Source organism: Coenobita brevimanus, chromosome 21 (assembly GCF_032717465.1).
Source record: "Coenobita brevimanus isolate Jiangsu-jjx chromosome 21, ASM3271746v2, whole genome shotgun sequence".
Taxonomy (NCBI): domain Eukaryota; kingdom Metazoa; phylum Arthropoda; class Malacostraca; order Decapoda; family Coenobitidae; genus Coenobita; species Coenobita brevimanus.
This window is the reverse complement of record NC_136974.1, coordinates 36,531,464-36,555,933: the sequence shown is the minus strand read 5'-3', so window position 1 is coordinate 36,555,933 and position 24,470 is coordinate 36,531,464. Positions and strand designations below refer to the sequence as shown.

The 24,470-nt window shown below is 44.8% G+C and overlaps 1 protein-coding gene across 1 annotated transcript; it reads right to left on the bottom strand.

Moving 5' to 3' along the window:
* Positions 1-1,583: 1,583 nt before the first annotated feature.
* Positions 1,584-2,831, bottom strand: LOC145392155 (uncharacterized). Its single transcript, XM_080266605.1, has one exon. It carries the CDS (start codon positions 2,829-2,831, stop codon positions 1,584-1,586), a length of 1,248 nt encoding a protein of 415 aa, XP_080122731.1.
* Positions 2,832-24,470: the final 21,639 nt, after the last annotated feature.

The following is a 24,470-nucleotide window of genomic DNA, read 5'->3' as shown; positions in this document are numbered from 1 at the left end:
AAAAACACCCATCCTTGTGACACATCGATAAGGCTTTTGTTTCGATTCGCTAGTAAGTTACATAATATTCACTCTATATGTATATTTATCAGAGACAAACACATATTAGCCAACAGTACAAGTGGGTGACACAAAAACAATTATCCTATAGAGTGACATATCGATTAGACATGTTTCGTGTTGTCTTTAAGTTGTGCATATATATATATATATATATATATATATATATATATATATATATATATATATATATATATATATATATATATATATATATATATATATATATATATATATATATATATATATATATATATATATATATATATATATATATATATATATATATATATATATATATATATATATATAATCAAACAGATAACTACAGATCAGTGACGAATGAGAACAATGGTACGGTAAGACGTGCTTCATGTCACTAATACTGGAAGCCTTATTACATCCTCTGCATCATAAGAAAAACAAGGAGTAGCTAACAGCTTATTCAGTGACAGACAAGAATAATCATCCTACGGACACACTGACAAGGTATTTGTTCGCGTCACCTGTAGGTCGTTTAGAATTCGCTCACATAGATATCAAAGAGATAATACATAATAGAATCAGACTATTCAGTGAGAGTCGAACATTAAGTGACACACTGAATGATCACAAGGAGTGGCACTCGCGCAAAGGGAGGGGGGGATAAATGTAGTCCAGTGATCCTGACTTAAAACAACCATGTTGAGCCGTAGATGGGTAATAATATGAGGTTGACTGTGACCTAAATGCCGGATATAATAAAATTAAATAACGAAATGAAGTAAGGAAGAGCCATAGCTTCATCTTGCCTGCAGTAATATCAATGAAGCTTCTGCAGGGGACGTGGGGCATGCCTACCAGGAAACTTTAAACAGATTATAGGAACAACAACAAAAAGTACGAATGTGAGTCGTGGTGGCCTTAAGAGGACCTTGGGCGCTCGGAGGATCGTGGCATTGGTAACTGGGTGGACTGGGGATGTACTAGGATCCAGCCACAGAGGTCAGGGAATTACGCGAAAATAAAAGGAGCAGAAATTACTACAACAGTATTCTCGTTAACCTTGGAAGCTCCATTACACCTCTTCCATAGCGATATACCGTACCAGGTATTTTGTGTATTGCACCTTAATATCTTGCTTTATGGTTTTTACATCTCTTACATCGACATAATTTTCAAGAACAACTTGTCAGTGCTGTAAGTACCATTTGTAGACATTATTTAGAATTGAGGTGCTAGTGATCTTTACAAATTCGTGAGAATATGGCCATTTGAATGGACACTGAAAAAATACACAGGCACAGTCAATAGTTCATGTACGAAACACAGCACATTAAGAACGCTATGTGAGCATGGAGGGTACAGGAGCCATTGACCTGTGTAATGGGTTCGAAATGCAGAAGCTTGGTCAGACAGAGAGGACGTATATACAGTATATCAAGTGCATGCGATGGGCTTCAGGGTACATGGCTGAGTCATGATTCTGGATGATGAGACGAGAAGCTTCAAGGGACTGGAGAATAGAGAAGCTCCCGTCAGGCTTAGAAGTTGAAGGCCACTGGTGGGCGACTGTAGTTGTAGCCAGTATTTGTGCCACAGGATCCAGGCACCGTCTGTGTCACTGTGACGGTGTTGCCGATGTTGTTGGTTACAAAGACAGTGGAGAAGGATGGGCTGGGGACGACAAGTGTGCTAAAGACTGTAGAAACACCTCCACCAACAGTGACCACCTCACTCACTCGCTGAGTCTGCGTCACCGCCACTGTCTCCACCAAAGCGGACACCCTTGTGGACACCACCGTCTGCACCTGTGTGCTAAATACTGTCACAACTGATGTTACCACGTTGTCTGCTGTCTGTGTCACCACCTGCGTCTGCAGGTTCACCACAGTTGTGGGCACCACCTGGGTCTGAACCTGGGTTTGGGTCTGTGTGATAAACTGGGTACGCTCAACTGTCTGAGTCTGTGTGTTGGTAACCACCTGTGTGTTGAAGATGGTAGTGACTGCCGGCACCACTTGTGTTGACACCACTTGAGAGGTGAAGGCAGGCAGGGTGGACACTACAGTGCTAAACACAGTAGAGAAGATGGTGTTGGTATTCACCACCGTCTGTCCTGGCACAGTTTGTGTCACTATACTTGTTTCAGTTACCACCTGCGTCTGCGGGATGGTCTGGGCAGGTAGTGCAGTAAAGAAGGTGGAGGTGATGAACTGGGTATCAGTGATGAAGATGGTGGTGGGGATGATCTGAGTGGAGAACTGAGTGTCGAGTTGTGTGGTGGCCACAATGCTGGTCTCTACCTGGGTACGGGTGGTTTCTACTACCACAGTGGACACACTGGTTTGTATGGCTGTAGTGAATATTGTCTGGGCAGGCAGGGTAGTGGTGGTGGTCTGTGTGAGAGTTGAGGTCTCAGTGCGGGTGTTAGTTATGAACTCTGTGGTGAAGACAGTGTTAACTACAGTCTCAGTGTTAGTGATGGTCTGTGGCTGGACAATAGTAGTGGTGGACACCTGGGTACTGGTGACCACCTCGTTGTTGAAGATGGTGGTGGGCTGCACTTGTGTCTGGATCTGCACGCTTGTCTGTGTCACTAGGGTGGTGGCACACGTCCCGCCGGCCTGAGGATCATTGGTAACCGGCGGTAGGTACGACCCACCCAGCACCTCGTTCAGTCGGATGTCAATATCAGGTGAGTTGAATGACGCCTCCAGCTGGCCCAACTTGGCTGCCCAGCACGGCGCCCACATCACCGCCAGCACCGCCGCCCACACAGGCACGCCCATCCTGCACAGGAACACAATAGTACAGCCTACCCTGCCATGATATTAGCAGGGGAGCCGGGATGATGCCAGAGCAGGACAAGAGGAGGGGAATTGTAAGAGTAAGATGGGACTAATAAGGTCAGACTATAATGATGGTGCCTACCTGCTGCTGCCGTGCATACATTGCCTACAGTAACTAGAATTACTTGCCGTAATAGATGTTAGGTAATTGCACAGTGAAATCAGAAGTGCTAAAGAAACGTAGGAAGAGTGCGAAGTAAGTTATGAAGAAAAGGATCAAGAAACCAACTACAAAGCATTCCGACACAGAGACCAGAAAAACGGGACGCCTTGACACATGGCTACAGAGTAAGAGTGGAGGAAATGAGAGAAAGAATAAAGTGAGGGGTGAACAGTGGAAAAGATGACATGGACTGGATTTTAGTGTAGTCGCGGAGTGTGTGGCCAGGGTGGGGGTGTAGATGGAGGGATGGCTCTAGCCGAAAGTAAAAGGCCTGGCAGGACGGTTGTAATTATAGCCTCCTTGTGTCTGTTGGCAAGGTTGAGTGTAGACCTGGGTGGCTGTCCGTTGCACCACGTTGTCCACAGTCCGTGTCACCACCTGCACTTGCTGATCCACCATTGTGATCACCTGTGTCACCACCTGAGCTGCTGCTGTGCTGGTTTGGGTGTCAGTGACCTGCTGCACCACCGTGCTGGTTACCACGCGACGATCTATGTCGTCTACCACCCGGGTGGACGTCACCACCTGCGGCACCACCTGTGTCATCACTACTGGACGGTCTACCTGCACTGTGGAGGTCTGTGTTACCACCGTGTCCCTGCGGACTGTTGATGTGACCACAGCCAGGCTGGTGGCTGTCTGTGTCACCACCTGAGTACGCACCACCTCCTGGGTGGTCACAGCCTGTTGGGTCTGTACCACCTGCTGTTGTTGGGTCTCCAGTTGTGTTCTGGTGATGAACTGTGTAGCCACTGCCGGGGGCGGGGTGAAGAAACGCACCACTTGTTCTGTCTGCACCGCCACAGTGTCCACCACAGAGGTCACGTCCTGTTCCCGCTGCACTCTTGTGTCCACCACTTGACTTGTCTCAAAGAAGGTGGTAAACACTGGCTGTGGTGTGGCCACGCTGGTCGCCACCTGTGTGTCTGTAACCACTTGAGTTTGGGAAAAAGTGGTGAAGGCGGTGTCCAGGAGTGTGGTGGTGATAGTGACTGGCTGGTTCACAATACTGACTGAAGTGACAATAGCTTCGTTGACTTGTGTTGATGCCACCACCATAGTCTCCGTCACTGGCCGTATCACAGGCTGAGCAGGCACGGCCACCTGGGCCAGACGGGTGAAGACGGCCTGGGCCACCTGTTCAAATGTGCTTGTGATGGGCACCTGCACCTGACGCTGCTCCGTCTGCACCATAGTGGTGGTGATGGCCTGCACCTCTGTCACCACCGCCTGTGCCACAGCCGTCTGTGTGCGGTCCACCGTCACTGGCTGCAGCACCTGTGATGTCTGCACCTGCACCAGTGTGGTGGTTTGTACCACATTCTCGCAGGTGCCGCCCGCTGCTGTGTCTGGGTCAGGAGGTAGGTAGCCGCCACCCAGGAAGCTGTCCAGCACCTGTAGTTGCCCCGCTGCTGGCCCCACCCAGGCCGCCATCACCACCACCAGGACCACCACCAGTCCGCGCATCCTGCAACGAGAACAACACTGAAAGGGTGAGGCGAGGACCGGCCGGGGAGCACTGGCTGTCACCGCCACCCGCCCCGTGTTGTTCTCGTGCCGTGCGCCCCACCCCGCCCTGCCTCACCCGATGACACCACCACCACAACACTCATCATATCTGCCACACAACACCTCAGACCGCCACCACTAAAGCCTGGCAGATGACATTACCACCACCACAACGATAACCATCACAGCCTTTATGATACCTGCCACACCACACCTCATACCATCACCACTAATGCATGGCAGGTGACACCATCTAGCCAAAAGATGAATGTGTGAAGTGTCCGTATTAAAAATTTTTTTATCAGCGTTCGAAGAGGCTAAAGGGGCACGTCACTCTCTCGACGCAGACGTCTCCTGAAGCGAATTAAGAATCATTATCTGTTGTGAGGTGTAAAGTCAGTGAACCACAGTACTATGGGATGAGCAAAATTTAAGTTAAATACCGTAAGATGAAGTTAACATCGCATATGTACTATTTTAGAAATGTAAGATCGTACCAATTATAAGAGGTCAATAATGTAGTTTCTGAGTAAAAGTTAGCTCCGGATTGAAACAAATGTGGAAGCACTGGGTCATAGCTCATTAATGACACGATGCTGAAATGCAGTTAGATTAAACAGTTAACTTCGGGTGTCCACAAGTTCAACAATGCTAAGATAATACTGCACATCACACACACACACACACACACACACACACACACACACACACACACACACACACACACACACACACACACACACACACACACACACACACACACACACACACACACACACACACACACACACACACACACACACACACACACACACACACACACACACACCGACCTCGACAAAGAGAAAGGGGAGATCCACCTGAGAAGGATGAAAACCCGGGGGGCAGAGGGACTTGGTGGGAAAGGCAAACCAAGGAAGGCAGAATGAGGAGGGTTATTGTGAAAGCGTAGCGAGGGAGGAGATGTACTATGAGCAAAGAAGGTACTGTGAATTTCTGCTGCCTTAGTGGGAATGGCAAACTAAGGCAGAATGAGAGAGTGCTGTTGAAAAAGAAAATACTGAGGGGACAGGTACAATCAGCAGCAAAAGCTTATTGAGACGGTGTAGTGAGGGAGAAGGTGTACACTCAACGGCAAAAGTCCTGTCGCCTCTTCGCTTACCTCTCCATGGACTTTGATCAACCTCATGACTCCGCAATAACCGACACTTGATGACCTTGATTTGGCCATAGAGCATTTTTATCGGTGTTTGATTCACCAGACTAAATTTAGAAATCCATGGCGAGAAAAGACGAGGCGACTTGACTTTTGTTGGCGGTATAGTACATGTTAAATAAACAAACAAATATTAATCGCGTCAATTTTTTTTTTTTTTTTTTTTAATGTAAGACCATGCGATTTTACTTAGGTTAGTAGAGACCCTCTGGCTGAAGGGACTGAATACAACAAGTGAAAATATTAAAGGGAATTTCTTTGTAAAATGTCATCAACACAAGTATGCACGGTACATAAAATAGTTACATCATCATCATCATAACCATGGTCCTTTTTTCCACTAATAAATGTAGTGGGTAGGAAGTTAGGAACCGAAAAACAAGAAAAGGGGAAGCATAGAAGTAGAACACCAATCATCAGATCACACAGTAGTAGTAGTAACATAATACATGAATATACAGTAAACTAAAAACAGTACCAGCATGCACATCACCCTTCTGAAATATAATAAAGTGCAGTGGTTTTATCCAGTCTAAATCCGGCAGAATGTTAATCTCTTCAGTGCGATGACGACCAATATTTCACTGCATTTATTACTGCCAGACAATTTTATTCAGCTGGTTTAGAAGAGACATCTAGTAAGTGAAGGGGTTAGGGATAGGCTTGTCAAACTCCCACAGTACCAGTTCACCTTTGTAATTTATTCTCACTCTGTATTAATTTATAGTATTTAGCTTTGGAAGACCCCAGGTACGGTAGTGATAGTTCTTTTACATTAACTTAGCCAGGATTTTCGTCCTTTTGCAGCTTATCTCACCTACCTCAGTGGCAGGAAAAGACAATGCTATGGTTCTACATCCGTTTTAGAGCACTATTTATTGACTAGCATCATATTGTAATGTAATTCCTTTATTACAACGCAGCATTCAAGATCGAGAGATAGTAATTTTAGGCCAAGTTAAGAGTCTGAACAATGCAACCCCTTCGGTACCAGGATGCTTGATTTTTCATTTAATTCTTGCCACCTCCAGTCAGTCTATGAAGTGATATTAGAGGCAGTCACTAGTCATAAACCACTTCACTACCAGGTTTTTTGCATCGTATTCTGGCTGGCTTTAGGCGGGCATCAGTACTATAATCACCTTAACCAAGACCGTATCGTAATGAAGGTGTTAGATAATCTCCACTTGAACCTCAGTATGTCTTTTTCTTTAGCCAGTTAATCCTTTCAAAATCCAGACGGCATTACTCAGCAGTGGAATCCCCCCCCCACCCACATCATAGTGAAAGGGCGGAGTTTCTATCAAGACTCCACCCCAAACATCCCGCACAGCAACCTTACTCAAAAAAAAAAAAAAAAAAAAAAAAAAAAAAAAAAAAAAAAGGAAGGCCAAGGGTGAAGAAGACTCCCACAAAAAATGAACACGGCAACAAGGGTGCAACCACTCTCTCTCTCTCTCTCTCTCTCTCTCTCTCTCTCTCTCTCTCTCTCTCTCTCTCTCTCTCTCTCTCTCATGGCATGTGGGACTGAATAGGAGTGTAGGGTTGGCATCATCATCAACATCGTCATCATCATTCTACTTCTTCTTCTTATATTATTATTATAATTATGGTTGTATAGGCCCATACTGTTGTCTTTAGCACATTCCTTTTTCATAACGTGTCGCTGGTGACACGCTAAGAAGTCACTGCTTAATAGTTTCAGCATATTTTCTTATTTACATTACGAACCATCTTTGCCCGACGCTACGTAAATGCAGTGGGCCCAAATGCCTTCTTGTTCACTACCCAGGTGTCAGACGGGGAGTGGGAGGGAGGAGGGGAGTACGGAGGGTAGAAAAAGGGAAAGTTAGAGTGTGGTAAGAGAGTATGCCACAGATTGCAACACCGAAAAGGAAAGGGACAGTGGCTAAAGGAAAGTGCTCTTGTGTGTGTGTGTGTGTGTGTGTGTGTGTGTGTGTGTGTGTGTGTGTGTGTGTGTGTGTGTGTGTGTGTGTGTGTGTTGTTTTGTAATACACTGATTTTGATACTGAGTTAGAGTGACGAATATTGAAGGTATGAATGGTGTGTGAATGGAAATGTGAGCTGGTATGGTTAGGCTTCTTGGTGCTTCTCCTACTTTCGATTTCTTCCTATTTATGGATCCCGCCCACTCCATTCTTCACGGCAGGAATATGGATGGAGTGATGTTGGTGATGATGATGATGATGATACAGTACAGTCTTTCGTTGAGGTAAATCAGCAACTTTATATGTATAAGTATATTAACAAATGTACTTAAATAATGCTTAATTTTGAATGCAGAACTTAAGCTGCACTATAAGCTGAAACATTGATATTCGTTCATAATGTTGTTACGCTTTATCAGTTTTTCCAAGCTTCTTTAATGACTGGAGTTTCATCCTAACCTTGTCCGTGTTGAATGTCATCTCGTTAAACAGCAAGGATTTCAGAAGTGTGAATATGTAGTGGTGATGGAGATGATAGTGGTAATGGGGGAGGCGTAGTAATGGTGGTGTAGGGGAAACGGTAATCACACCTGTGTACAATGGAACCGTTTTTGTTAAGAGTTACAGCGGGAGAGAGAGGCGCTTGTTTTGTGAAACTTGGCCTTTAACAATAAAGTTTATGTATAATTCTTTAAAAAAAAACACACACACAAAGAAGAAAGTAAGTCCACGCCACTATCCTACGCAGGTAACAAGCGTCATGCTGGGAGTAAAACCTATCCGCTCCGACTTATACTAATGGACATTTTGTTTTAGATAATACGGTATAATTTCTCGATGCTCTCCCAGGGTAACAGGAACCTCTACGTCCATGATCAGCAACTTGCACGTCAGGCAAGATCTCATTGTTCTTAGTGTCACTGGAATCTTCGTAACACCTCTTCCTTTGCGATTTTACTTTACATATTGCACCTAGGCATTCCCTTCCACGTTATTTGTGTTTATTATTATTATCAAGAAACATACAGGAGGATGCTGAGGTGGTGCTGGATAGAATAATTAGCTAAGACAGAGGTGTTACGAAATCTCCAAAGCCACTTAGAATGCGAGCCTACTTCCGACACACTTTCGGGAGAATGTAGACTTCTTGACCGCAGCCGTACACTGTAAGCTGAGAGGAACAGTGAACTACCCTTGCAGCACATTTGACACCAAGGTAGTGTTGTGTAATGTAATGTAGTATTAGTGTAGTGTAGAGTAGTGTAGTGTAGCGTAGAGAAGTGAGGTGTAGTTTAATGTAGTGTTGTGTAGAGTTGTGTAGTGTAGCATAGTGAAGTGTAGTGCAGTGTAGCGTAGTGTAGTGTAATGTAGTGTAATGTAGTGTAGTGTTGTGCAACATAGCGTAGTGTAGTGTAGTGCAGTGTAGTGTTGTGTAGTGTTTGAGGGGGCCGTGCCGTGGCCTGGGTAACAATGGGTAACGTAAAAGGTGGGACTAATGACCTGGGGGAAGAGACGTTAAACTGCCACAAGGAGACTACGCAACATCCTCTCTCTCCCTCTTTCTCTCTCTCTCTCTCTCTCTCTCTCTCTCTCACACACACACACACACACACACACACACACACACACACACACACACACACAGAAGCAGATCTCTTGGCTAACACTCACCAAGCCGTCGCAGGATTAACCCCTTCAGTGCGATGTTGTCTTGTTTAGCTATTTTGTGTTAGAAGTGGGACTAAAAGCTTCAGGGAGGCACCAAATGCTAAAGGGGAGGTGGAGGAAGGAGGCAGATCACGTCATACCCACTCCCTCTCTCCCTCAACATCACCTTCACCTCTTAGCTAATACTGAGACCAGGCCGCCGAGGGTGCAGCGAGTTTATTATTATTATTATTATTATTATTGGGACGTTTCGTTGTGAGAGATTAAAAGCGTTATGTACTTAACTGCTTTATCGTGACAGCATTTCATTTACTGCATTCTGTTTACCACCATTTATATATATTTTTTAACATAGGAGGTACGTCTCAAGCTGGAGTATAACACGTTAGGTTTGATGAGTTCTTTGTAATTTATTCTTGGTACTGCATGGAACTATATAATTACAGTAGCTTAGGATAGACCTTTCGCACCACAGTATTAACATTAGGAAACCAGTACAACCAAACCAAATCGATGCAGGACCGTGTAGTGCTTCGGTAAAGAGAAGGACATTATGGGCCTTCGCAAGAGTAAAGGACCTCGCGTGCAAAGATCTTTAGGGAGTGACTGACTGACTGGACGTAAGATTGATACGATTTTTTATTCTTCAAGAGCATCCAGTCCTTCAGTACACACACACACACACACACACACACACACACACACACACACACACACACACGCACACACACACACACACACACACACACACACACACACACACACACACACACACACACACACACACACACACACACACACACACACACACACACACACACACACACACACACACACACACACACACACACACACCGAAAATTACGGAACAACTTTCACACACATCCACGAACCAAAAATCCGCCTTACTGAACAACCCATCTTTAAAACATCGTCATGAGCTGAAGGGATTTGTATATTAATGTGTCGTCGTAAAAAATCGTCTTGAGCTGAAAGGACTTACCAGTATATCTTAATGCGTTCTGTCTTTAAAAATCGACTTGCACTAAAGGGATTTTTGTCTTAATGTGTTGTGTGTCTTTAAAAAGAGTCCTGAGATGAAGGGATTCGATCTTAATGTGTTGTCTTTAAAAATCGTCTTGAGCTGAAGGGATTTATCATAATGCGTTCTCTATCTTTAAAAATAGTTTTGAGTTGAAGGGATTTAAATCTTAATGTGTTCTGTCTTTACATATCGTCTTGAACTGAAAGAATTTATGTCTTAATGTGTTCTCCGTTTATACACATAAAAACTCAGAAAAATAGACACCATCTTTTACACGCATTCGTGGACCAAGAAGCTCGCGTAAAGCTTCAGAAACGTACAGAGAGAGAGAATGAGTATCTTCCCTAAGTTTGACGAATACATAGCGGAAAAGTGGAAGCATTTGAAACACGCACTAGTATAGACTGGGTTTTCATTGCATTAAACCAGTTGTACATTTTCTTCAGACGGAGCTGGGAAGATACTTATTTCCCTCTTTGTACATCTTTCACACAAATCCAGGGACCAAGAAGGCCTCCTTACGGATCAACCCACCTATCTGTCTATGAGGGAGGAGGAGAGGTGTACAAGCCTTAACACAGGTCAAGCAAATGCCTACCTGCTCACCCGCGGACCCAGGCTTATATACCTACCCGCCAGGTGAGGAGGGGAAGGGGAAGGGAAGGGAGGGAGGCGCATCACGTTGTTCACTTGTCGACGGCGCGCGGGAAGAAGATGAGCAACCTTCACGGGCGTACGAACCTCTCACAGGAAAACAAAAACAAAGATACTTCCCATCGATTTCCAGCTAAAGTAAAACCCAAACTAAATTCGTATGACTTCAGAAATTTCATATAACTCGCTGAATATTCTTAACGTTGGGAACCCTGAAGAAAGTGAGACTGGGTAATTGGCAAGGGTGGGATACAGAGAAAATGGGCACCTTCGAACAGGGCTGTGTTGCCGAGGGGAAATATAAGGACAGAGGAAAGGGTGGTGGTTGTGAAAGTACAGTGCCTGCTGGCTATCTCTGCTGCTCCTTGTTGCTGCTCTCCCGGACATCACCACTTGGGAGGAGAGAGAGAGAGAGAGAGAGAAAGAGAGAGAGAGAGAGTCAATAAAAATCGATTGCACGATGTTATTCAAGCGTGATAATCGTTCTTTCGAAACAACAATAAAGATGTAGAAATACCGATTCCCTTCAGCAGTGCCAAACCCGGTATTTTTTGAGTTTATAAATGTATGCTGTAAACTGGCCGCTACAATACATACGTACATACATACATCCATTCAAACATACAAGATTGTGAAGGTGTATTGTCTGCGTTGATCGGTTGTGAATTGAATAAAACCATGGTGTGTATTATATGGGATTGTATGATATAGTGGCTGTGGATTATTTGTATAGGATGATGATGATATACGAAAAGGCAGTGGTTAAAGCTCATAGGCAGGGATTGCAAAGGCAGTTTGGGTTAAAGCCTAAGAGAAGCTTTTGGAAAGTTACTGTTTATTTACGTAATGTAACAAACAGGTAATTATTTGTAGTTGTTTCCTCTCTACAGTAACAGAGATGCAGCAGTGGTTGTCAATATCTAAACGTCGTGTCAGGTGCGTAGTGTGACCTGTAAATAATACGGGAAAACGGGAAAGCTTATCTGTTTATCCATGTTTATGTATTTATTTGTATTCGCTTATTTATTTATTTATTTATTTACTTTTTATGTCTTATTGCTGCTGCGTTACATGCTGGAAGTTAAGGAGAGTGTCAGTGTGCCTCCTGTATATACGGTAATGCTGTATAATGTTTCTCATCGGCTCTCCGTTGCTCGCCCGAACACATCTCGTCCAACAGGTGACGGATCCTTGACTTATGGCTCACGAAAACGTGCATGACGAACTGTACGTATTGGTTTTTCAATTTCAAACTCTTCAATTATTTACATTTTATTACCGCGTGACCCAGAGAGAGAGAGAGAGAGAGAGAGAGAGAGAGAGAGAGAGAGAGAGAGAGAGAGAGAGAGAGAGAGAGAGAGACATCTTCGTGACTAGCACCATATTCCAGTGTTAATCTCTTGTTCCGAGTCAGAATTCAAGATGGCGAGAGAGCAAATTTACGTCGAGTTAAAGCGGAAAAAAAAAAAAACAGTTTGAGAGGAAAAGTGGACAGAGTATAGGTCTGGATTTTAGGCAGTCTTAGGCGGTACTCTCGATGTTATAGAAGAAGGCTGTAAGGAAGATGATAAGGTGTTGTGGTCATGGAGAAGCGACCTTAATTACACGTGATAGTAGGGGCGATGAGCAGAGAGAGAGAGAGAGAGACTAGTTGCAGGTAACTTTCTCGTCGCCAAGATTTATTGCCGACCTTGCTGGGAATGTGGCCACCCACACATCAACACCACCACCACCACCAACAACAACAACAAAAACAAAATCACCCACTTTTCACCACCACCACCACCACCATTAACAACCACAACAGCAATAACCTCTATTCGCCACACACACAAGCTCTACCACCACCACTGCCAACAACATCTACAGCAACAACAACACCCTCTTTTCACTACACTCACAAGCACTACCATCATCATTACCAACAACAACAGCAACAACAAAACCAACACCCTCTTTTTACACACTCATAGCCACCACTAGCAACAACAACAGTAACAACAACAACAACCTCTTTTCACCACCACCAGCAATATTATCAACACTAAATCCTGAACCCTGTTTTCACCACCACCACCACCACCACCACAACCAACACTACTACTATTACTACTACAACTACTACTACTACTACTACTATTATGACCAGCAACAACAGCAACAACAACATCACCCTTTTTTCACCACCATCACCGCCACCACCAGCAACAAGACCCTCCTCTATTCATCATCATCATCATCACCACCTATTCCTCCACTGCACCCACATTCACTCCAGCACAACTTTATGGTCCCCTAATTGAAAACTCATTCCTTTACTTCCGTGTCCGCATTGAAATAGGATAGGTTTACGAGGGCTTTCAGTTATACGTAGACTGTTGGACTATATTGCCTTGGAGACCAGCTAATGTGAAATATGCGGGTAGATCAGTGGGTGCATCTTAACCTCATCATTACAAGGACGTCGTTTGTAGTTTATCTTTGCTGCTACACAGACGATTTTATTTAGACTGGGACATCGAGGGTGTCTTGAGGGGTGGTGGTTTGGCTTCTGACCAGCTGTTTCATTCATTTTTTTCTTTTGTTTTGTATTCAGGATACATGTCGGCCCTCACCCGCTCAAGTGGTTGGGGATGCCACTCACTAAGAGATACAAAGAACCACTCTGGTGATAAAAACTGAAATAGAAAAATGATTCCAACAAACAGAAAATACATCAAACCAGGATGGGCAACGAATGAAATTGTATTACTAAGTCCACATGCATTCTGAATACAAGACAGAAGAAAAACTAATGAAACAGCTGATCAGATATGTCAAACCAACCAGGCCCCAAGACACCCTCGATTTCTTCATTTTGTATAAAAACAAGAAAACTCATAACCTATTTTTGAAAAACAATCCGACGAAGCAAACATCGGACCTGCAGAAGAGTCACCTTGTCTATGAATATACCTGCAGACTAGGGAACTTTGAGTCCCTCCTCTCTTCATTCATAGGATATTCAACCGCCATCATTAGCCGAAGAATAACATTTCGCCTGCAAAATGGCACCGCTAAAACACACACAAGACACTGCCACAATACTCATCTGACCAGACAAATGATGGCAGGGAACACACATGTTATCGTGCGGGCTCCATATACGAGCCACCTACAAATATTAGGAGCCCTGCTTATCAGAGATAGGGCCCCCACATTGAACCAACTGAAGAGAATCCGCGATCACCCCATCATTCCAACCTGTTCCTCCCCATACGAAGTCTGGGGCGTTGTGATGACATCCCTCATATTCCCCTGACTCCAATTGGTTGATATATATATATATATATATATATATATATATATATATATATATATATATATATATATATATATATATATATATATATATATATGTATATATACTGGTATATATATCTCCAAGATGTATGCAGTGTTTACCATTATCAGAGTATACTAATCATGGCCATCAGTCATCACACTTATGCACTACACAACAACTTCCGCATGCACTACATCCGCCTAGACTTTGCTTACGCAGGGTTTTGCTCGCGCGTACCTATTAAAAACAAGTCCGTCTGGGTGAACCGACCGGTATGTTTGCAGGATCTGTACTCATGAGCACATATGTGTACCTTTGTGATTACCGGTGTGTTTATGTGTACTATACTTGTGTCCTTGTACTTTTGAGTCTATGTGTACCAGTGTCTGTGTACTCATTCTATGTGTGAGTGTGTACTTGTGTCTTGTCAGTACACCAGGATGTGCACCTGTGTTTGTGTTCACATTCGTTCGTGGGCACCTCTGGCCACGTGCACCTATAGTGTGTGTGTGTGTGTGTGTGTGTGTGTAGAGTTGAGTGACCCTGGGCTTTCCGAAAGTACTGGGGTGTGTAACCTCCCCAGGGGCGGGGTGAGAGAGAAAGGAGGGGCGAGAGAAAGAGTAGGAGGAAAGGTAGGAGAGAGGGAAGGAGGGACGGAGACAAAGAAAGGGGGGCGGAGAGAGAGAGAGAGAGAAAAGGGGGAAGCACACTATCACCACAACAACCCTCCCCATCATCTTTAGCATCATCCCCATTTACCTACCACCATCACTACATCTACCAGACGTCTCCATTATCATCGCCACCACAACTACCACCATCATTATGTATCATCATTACTACAGCCATCATTATCTACTACTACTACTACTACTAGAACTACCACCATTACTTCTGCCACTACTACTGTCTACCTGTCTATACCCAGACACTATAATCCCGCAAGGGGTGGCCAGTTGTCTTTTAGTTAGTTCTTTTAAGGGGAGGGGCACTAACCCTCCACCAACCCACGTGTTGACATGTAGGAACGCGTGTGGGTTGGTTATATGGTTACCACCCAGCGTTGTAAATGGTTTCATGGTTTACAGGAAACAATTAGGCCTTTCACTTAATGTAAAACCACCTGAATAGGAAAGAAGAGTAATAAAAAGTGACAGGAAAGATAAGAGAAATAGGAAGAGGGGTGGGCAGACGCACAAAATAGAAAAGAATGATAAAGGTGATGAAAAAAGGAGACAGCACTACATCAAGTGAATGGATGATGGTCGCCACTACCTACCTACCACAACTACTATTATTATTATCTTTGTCATTACTACAACCGTCACATCCACTACAACCACGAAAACTACCACCATTGCTCCTGCTACCACAACTACCGCCATTATGTGCCATCCAATTTTTACTACATCCTTCACATCTACTATTGCTGCTAGCACTACCAACATTATGACTGGAACCAAAACTACCACTACTAATCACAGCTACCATTACAACTATTACCACCATAACTATCAATATCATTACTAACAACATTACAACTACCGGTACAACTATCACACTTGCCACCATTCGTAAGGTTACCATAATTACCATTCATTATTACTACCATACTACTACTACTACTACTACTACTATTATTACTACTACTGTCGCTATCGCCACCACTACTAGAGGTCTTACATCTATCAGCATCATACCTACCACTGCTACCAACATTGCTGCTGCTACCAAAACGATTAGGATTACTAGTAAACCATAACGCTACCGCCATTACCACACCTATCAATCACGAACACAGCCCAAGTGCTTCTCTCTCTGTGTGTGTGTGTGTGTGTGTGTGTGTGTGTGTGTGTGTGTGTGTGTGTGTGTGTGTGTGTGTGTGTGTGTGTGTAGTAATGACCGGTGATTATTCGTACGAGGAAGTGTAACAATAACATTGATAATAATAACAACAGTAATAGTAATAATCTATGTATCTATCTATCTATAGCCCGACGCCCTAATCCCGCAAAGGGTGGCCGCAGACAAAACGCCTCCAAGTCACTCTGTCACCCACCATTTGACTACCCTCCCCCCAACTCACCCCCCCTCCCTCATATACCTCTCAACTCCATACCTCCACCTCATCCTCGGTCTACCCCTCCCTCTCCCTCCCTCCACCTCACCTACATACACCCTCTTAGTCAGTCTTTCATTCTCCATTCTCTCCACATGTCCAAACCACCTCAGTGTATTTCTCCTAATCTTCTCAACCACATCCACATCCACCCCACAACGTTCCTTCACTTCTTCATTCGTCAACCTGTCCCTCCATGTCACTCCACATGCTCCTCTCAAGTAACTCATTTCCACTGCTCTCACTCTTGACTTGTTCCCCTCTTGCAAGGTCCACGCCTCGCTTCCATACGTCAGGGTAGGGATCACAATACTATCATGCAGTGACTTCTTAACTTCCATACTCACCTCCCTATTTCTCATCACTGCTTTCAGTGTACCAACAACCTTCCTTCCCTGCTGTTTCCTTTCACGTACTTCATCCCCCAAAGTTCCATCCTTACTCATCACACTACCCAAGTACTTGAATGCACTCACATTCTCCAAAGCCTCACCACCCAACCTCACTGCACACTCTGTGACTTCATTCCTCTCAAACACCATAACTTTACTTTTGTTTACATTAACTTTCAGCTTCCTCCTCCTACACACTGTCCCAAATTCATTCACCAAACCATGCAACTCCCATTCATCTTCACTCAACAATACTGTATCATCAGCAAACAGCAACACCGGAAGCTTCCAAATCTCACCCTCATTCATTAGGGCCACCCCCACATCCACTGCCCTACCTTGCACCTCCTTTACAACCCCATCCATATATATATTAAACAGCCATGGAGACATCACACACCCCTGTTTCAGTCCCACATTGAGATCAAAGAACTCACTCAGCTCACCATCCACTCGCACCGTAGCCCTAGCTCCCTCGTACATACTCTTTACAGCACTCAACAATTTCCCCTCCACTCCATATATTCTCAATACCTTCCACATACCTTGCCTATCTATTCTGTCATAAGCTTTCTCCAAGTCCATGAAGGCAGCATAGACTTTAATAATAATAATAATAATAGTTGTTCTTGTTGGTTTTATAATCAGCCTTCGTCTTTTACTCCTCCTTTTTTCTCTTTTCCCTCCTCCTGGCTCCTACTCCTCCTCTTCCTCCTCCTCCTCCTCCTCCACCTCCTCCTCCTCTTCCTCCTCTTCCTCCTCCTTCTCCTCTTCCTCCTCCTTCTCCTCCTCTTCATCATCAACATCACCTATCATCAGTTTGGTAAGGTAGGATAACGACCTTCATCTAAACAATAGAAAGTTCCTGTCCCTCCCATACCATCCCTCTAAGGACATACACCTTTCACTTCTCACCTTTACTACTTCCTCCCTTCCTTCCTTCCTACTTTCTCTTTTCCTATCATTTGTCGTTTCGTCGGTCCTTCTTTCCTTTCCTTGTTTTATTCTTTCCATCCTTTCCTCTTTCCTCTCCCTCTACCCTTTCCTACCTTCATCCCTCCTTTACCATGTCTTCCCTCCTTCCCTCTGCTATTTCTTTCTCTCTCTTTATCCTTTCTCTTTCTCCCTGTCCCTCCCTTCTCTCCCTCCACCCTTTCCTACCTCCTTCCTTCCTTCCCGCTCTGCTCTTCCTTTTTTTTATTCCTCCGTCCTTCCCTCCGTCCTTCCCTCCACTCCTTTTACCCTTTCCTCCCTCCTTCCCTCCGTCCCTCCTTCACACACTACCCTCGCTCTTAATTGGCCAGTTTTTGTCGAATTGCTTTTTTTTTTTTTTTTTTTTGTCACCCAGGGAATTATATTGAGATCTGCGATGTAACTAGTTTTTGGAGGGGTCGTGGAGTAGAGTGGGCTTGATAATTATAATCCATTCCCCTTAACTAGGCTCAGATTGTCCTCCTTTTTACAGCTAATTCCACATAGCTCAGTGGCAGAATAATACAGTACTACGGCTCTACATCCTTGCCATAGCACTTCCACGTGACTGACATAGCTCAGCATTCAAGATGACGAGGGGTGATGACTGAAGCAGTGGTGAAGGATGGAGAGAGGGGGAGAGAGAGGAGGGGCAAGGGGGCAGTGGAGGACGAAGGGAGTAGGAAATAATGGAGTTTGGAGGAGGGAGGAGGGAAAGAGAGAAATGAATTGACTGTAAGAATGCTTCGAGAGAGAGAGAGAGAGAGAGAGAGAGAGAGAGAGAGAGAGAGAGAGAGAGAGAGAGAGAGAGAGAGAGAGAGAGAGAGAGAACCTGGCGTTGGAAAGGAGGGCTAATGGGTCAACATGGGTAGAATCCTAATGGGTGAATGGGTCAAGTACTAATTCTCTCTCTCTCTCTCTCTCTCTCTCTCTCTCTCTCTTCTGTCGTCTTTCTTTCTCATTGTCCTTCTTTCCTTCCTTCCTTCATTCTTCCAAAGCCTCAGTTACTTATCACCAGCCCTTTTCTTTGTTTTTTTCCTCCATTCTTTTCTTTTTCCTTTTCTGCCTTCTCTCCTTCCCCCTCTTCCTTCCCTTTTTTATTTCTCTTTCCTTGCTTCCTTTACTTTTCTCTCCTTCCTTCCTGTCGCCAACCTCTCTTTCTATTTCATTTTTCGTTTTCAGTTTCTTTCCGTATTGTCATTACTTTCTTCCTCATTTTTTCATTTGTACCTTTTTTTTTCTCGTCTTTCCTTCCTTCTCCTTTCTTTTTCCTCTCTTTTCCTTCCTTCCTTCCCTCCATCCTTCCTTCCCTCCTTCCTTCCTTCCTTCCTTCCTTCGTTCATTCATTCCTCCGTCTTCCTTTCCATTCTCTTTTCCTTCCTCCATTCACCTTTTCTCATTCTTTTTTAGATTCCTTCCTTCCGTCCTCCCTCTCTCCTTCTTTTCCTTCCTTTATTTCTTTTTTTTGGCTTCCGTCCTTCCTTCCCTCCTTCCATCCACCCGTCCTTCCTTCCTTGTTTCCTTTCTTCCACACATCTATATACCCTCCCTCCCTCCCTCCTCTTCTGCGACCCTTGGTGTCAAAGGTGGCGAATGACTCGACAGGTTCAGAGTATTAAACATCGACTCTCTCTCTCTCTCTCTCTCTCTCTCTCTCTCAGGTATGTAGTATGTATATGCACACTTCCACGCATACTCATTCCCATATTGATTCCATTCTCCCTAAAAGAAAACAGCGCCATGTACAAGGGTGACTTAGAAACGCAGGTCACAGTGAAAGATGGTGGGTTTGAGGAAGGAGAGGTGAAGGAGGGAGGGACAGAGGGAGGAAAGGAAGGGGGGAAGGAGGGAGGAAAAGGGAGGTGAAAGAAGAAGGGAGGAAGGGAGGGAGTGAAGGGGGGATGAAGGACGGATGTAGTAGGGGTTGTGTCAGAGGAGGTTGTTTGAGTTGAGAGAGAGAAAGAGAGAGAGAGGGGTAGGACGGAGTAACGGAGGGAAGTGTGAGGTAGGGTGGAGGGATGAGGAAAGGAAGAAGGAAAGGAAGCAGGAAAGGGAGGGTGAGGCAGGGAGGATGGCAGGGATGAGGCAGGGAGGTAGGAAGGGGCGCGACAGGGAGGAAGGGAAAGATGAGGCAGGGTGGAAAAGAGAGGATAGGCAGGGAGAAAGGGAGGGATTTGGCAGGGAGGAAGAGAAGGAAAGAAAAGGTATGAAGTTGTGAGATAGGCAGGGTTGATACAAGGAGGCAAAGGTGTAGGAAGGGTGAGGGTGGAAGGGAGAAGGAAGGCAAGTAGATGTAAGAGAGAAAGGGAGAAAGGAGAGCGAGAAGGGAGGGAGGACGATGTGAGATAGTCAGAGATGGGGATGGATGGATTTAGACAGGTGTTGTCGTTGTTGTTGCTGTTTTTGTACTTATTACTGTTCTTGTCGCTCATCTGAACGTGAACCCGGTGAACTGCAGGCTGAAAATGTCCCTCTCCAGCTGTCCACCAACTTTTTCGGTTATATGGAGGGATCTAAGAGACATACATAACGGGGAAGCTCCTCTGGCCGATCATATCAGTGCCACCGTGTGAAGAGGTCCGTCTCCAGCACGTGAGATGGGGTGGTGCAAGGAAACAAAAGATGAGGCTGGAAGTGGGAGGGGTGAGGCAGGGCGGAATGAAGCAAGGGGGTAGGGGTGAGGCAGAGGAGAGGGGTGAGGAGTGGTAGGGGAGAGGCAGAGGAGAGGGGTGAGGAGTGGTAGGGGAGAGGCAGAGGAGAGGGGTGAGGAGTGGTAGGGGTGAGGCAGAGGAGAGGGGTGAGGAGTGGTAGGGGAGAGGCAGAGGAGAGGGGTGAGGAATGGTAGGGGAGATGCAGGGAAGGGCGAGGTACTTTCTCTGAGCAGATGCCTTCCTCCACAAGGCTCCCACTCCCTACCTCCGTATAAAGGGTCGAGGCCGCGGGTGTGGGTTGTGGTCACTAAAGAGAGAGGGGGAGGCGGGAGGGTCTTCATGTGTGTGTGTGTGTGTGTGTGTGTGTGTGTGTGTGTGTGTGTGTGTGTGTGTGTACGGTTCTTGTGCATGTTTGAAGTCTTTTGTGTGCGTGTGTGTGTGAGATCTCCATGTCTGTTTGAAGTCAAAGTGTGTGTGTTTGAAGGCACTGTGAGGGTGTAAAAGTGCATGTACGTTTTTTTTATGGAAAGAAGAAAGAATCACAGGCTGAAGTATGCAAAAAGTTTTACAAATAGAGCCAAATTTAAGATCCGATCAGTTTGAGGGAGAACGTTAGGGGTCACTGTAGGAAGAAAATACAGACTGAGGAAGACAGTTTCAGAGCTGACTGTTGGCGTGAATAACTGGGAGCATCGGTGAACCCTTGCATTAGGAGTGGATGCAAAAGGAGTGAGAGTGAGCTGCCTGAAAGTTGCTGGGGTTCCAATGTAAAGGAGGAATGAGAGTAGACGGTCCAGAAAGGTGTTGACCATTGAAGTAGTGTTGTAAAGGGATAAAGATGCAACAGTGCGGCGAAGAGAAGGAGGTTGAAGGGAGTCAGTAGGTGGATAAGGGCTAATGAGACGAAAAGGATTTGACTCTATCCTGTTTGACTTCATCCTCACAGGAGCGAATAAAACCCATGTACAAAGTCAACAGGTGCGCAGGGGTAAGGAAAGTACAGAGTCGGCTTAGCACACCCGGTCTCAGGGAAATTTGTTTTGCAAGAGAGGTAATGTACTGTATGTGTGTGTGTGTGTGTGTGTGTGTGTGTGTGAGAGAGAGAGAGAGAGAGAGAGAGAGAGAGAGAGTCGTGGATAAATGGGATGAGATAGGACGAGGGTTTCTTTCTTCCAGCCAGTGAAGTCTGTCCCTTTCACTTTCATAGTTATCCCTCGTCTCTCTCTCTCTCTCTCTCCTCTTTGGAACTGGAAGGGTTAAGTTATAGCCTCCATTATTCTCTTCACGGCTTTAAAAAATAATAATAATAAAAAAAGCTTCCCTTAGGTGCATATAATTGTGTGGTGGTAGCAGGATGAAGTGAGAAAGGTGTCATCGTGGAGAAGAGGTTAACCCTTTCACAAGAGAGAGAGAGAGAGAGAGAGAGAGAGAGAGAGAGAGAGAGAGAGAGAGAGAGACAGACAGACAGACAGACAGACAGAGAGACAGACAGAGACAGAGACAGAGAGAAAGAGAGATTTTCGTACTTGAGGGGTTAAGTGTGTTTCAACCCCTTCCTTACGAGAGATCAACATTAAGCTCGGTAACGTCGCATGAAACAAAAATAAAACGAGAATAAAGTCAAAATGGACGTCCTCGTGCTGAAGAGGCCAGGCACTGTCTCAGAATATCCCTTTCCGCGCCCGACCAAGGAGTGAATATTAAAGATGGCATTCAAATATTGTCAAACGGTATTCAAATGTAGTCAAACGGTATTCGAATGTAGTCAAACAATATTCAAATGTAGTCAAACGGTATTCAAATGTAGTCAAGCGGTATTTAAATGTCAAACGGTATTTAAATGTCAAACGGTATTTAAATGTCAAACGGTATTTAAATGTCAAACGGTATTTAAATGTCAAACGGTATTTAAATGTCAAACGGTATTTAAATGTCAAACGGTATTTAAATGTCAAACGGTATTCAGATCTAAACGAACTTTATTCAAGTGTATTGACATTTAAATATAAAAAAAGAAAAAATAGACAGTCTGTGCCATCTGCGGTTCCAAAGTCGGTCACACGTACACAAGCTAGCCCTTATAACGAGCCAATCGTACCCAGACAACTAAAAAAAAAAAAAAAAAAAAAAAGAGCGAGAGAAGAAAAAAGGACAAGAAAAAAAAGTGGTTTGGTCGGTTGAGGAGTACCAAACGTAAATAGTTACTCGAAGGGAAAGGATGATGGGTTAAGGAGGGAGGAAAGGATAAGGGAAGGAAGGATGGAAGGGTGAAAGGGATGGAGGAAGAAGGGTAAAGTGGAGGGATGGGAGGAAAGTGGGATGGTTGCAAGGGAAAGCAGGAAGGAAGGTGGGAAAGTTGCAAGGGAAGGAAGAGTTAGGAGAGAAAGGATGATGGTTTGAGAGAGGAAAGGTTAAAGAGAAAAGGAAGGCGGGAAGGTTGCAAGGGAAGGAAGGAAGGAGGGAAGGTTGCGAGGGAAGAAAGGAAGGAAGGTTGCAAGGGAAGGAAGGGTTAGGAGGGGGAAAGGATGATGATTTAAGGAGGGAAGAAAGGTTGAAGGAAGGAAGGGCGATGGGAAAGGAAGGAAGGAAGGAAGGCGAGAATGGAAGGATGGAAGGACAGTGAGGAGGGGTAAAAGTGAAGGATGAGTTAGACGGGAAAAGGTGGCCGGGAGGTAGTGTCTGGATAGGTGGGAAGGAGGGATGAAAGGGGAAGGAAGGAAAGGTGAAATTGATGGAAAGAAAGAAGGAAGGATAGGGAGCGGGGTAAAAGGGAAGGAATGTTAGACGGGAATGGAAGATGACCCAAAAAGAGGGTTGGAGAGGGGGGAGGGAGGGAAGGATGAAAGGGAAAGGAAGACGGATGGGTGGGATGAAGAGTCCTATTAGGGGCTAGTCAAAGAGAGAGCTAGGGTGGGAGGAAGGATGATAGGGAAGGAAGGAAGGAAGGAAGGAAATGTGGAGGGAGATGAAGGAAGAGGAAGGAAGGATGAAAATGTGGAAGAAGATGAGGGATAATGAAGTAAAAAGGAAGAAAGAAATTGGTACAGAAGCTGAGATGGGAAGAGGCAATGGAGATTTGAGAGAGAGAGAGAGAGAGAGAGAGAGAGAGAGAGAGAGAGAGAGAGAGAGAGAGAGAGAGAGAGAGAGAGAGAGAGAGAGAGAGAGAAACTTTCTTAGTGGAGATAGATGGACACCTTCACGATACTTGACAGCTAAGCCATGGATCTTCTTGCTCACCTTTTCCTCTTACCTGGTCTCTTCTTATCCTATATCTTCATTCGTTTTACTACTTTTCGATGTACATATATTTTTTCTCTTTACCTGCCTTCCCTTATATTTTTTCACTTCCTCCTTTCTGTGTTGTTTTGATTCCTTCTATCTTCTATCCTTATTTTTTTTTTCTTCGTCTCCCTCGATACACATTATACTGTACAGAGATTTTATATAACGAGCTAAATCTTGGCCAAAGGAAAGGAAGCAAAGGGTAGGTCTAAAAGTAAGCCAGTTATGGGTCTAGCAACTTTGATTTTATTTTCATCTGGCGGTACTGGGTCATTCACACAGCTTAGATATTAAGTCGTCTGTCTATCCATTGCCAGACGCCTTAATCCCGTAATTGGTGGTCACAAACAAATCGCCTCCATGTCGCCGTGTTCCCCGCCATTTCACTGCCTTCCCCCCAGCTCATACATTTGTGCTCGGTGGGGGCGCCCATCATTCACCCACTCAGTGTAGTGGTACTCTATATCGGGGTAGCTCTATATTGAGTGGCAAGCCAAATTATTTCCTTTAAACCACGAAATCATTTAATACACCGGATGGTAACCTTATATCCAACCAACACAAGTTCCTTACGTGTCAGCATGTGGGTTGGCGGAGGGTTAGTGCCCCTCCCCGGGAAACAACTAACCAAAAA

Excerpts from the sequence above, each read along its gene's own strand:
- LOC145392155 (XM_080266605.1), bottom strand. The coding sequence starts at position 2,831 with ATGGGCGTGCCTGTGTGGGCGGCGGTGCTGGCGGTGATGTGGGCGCCG.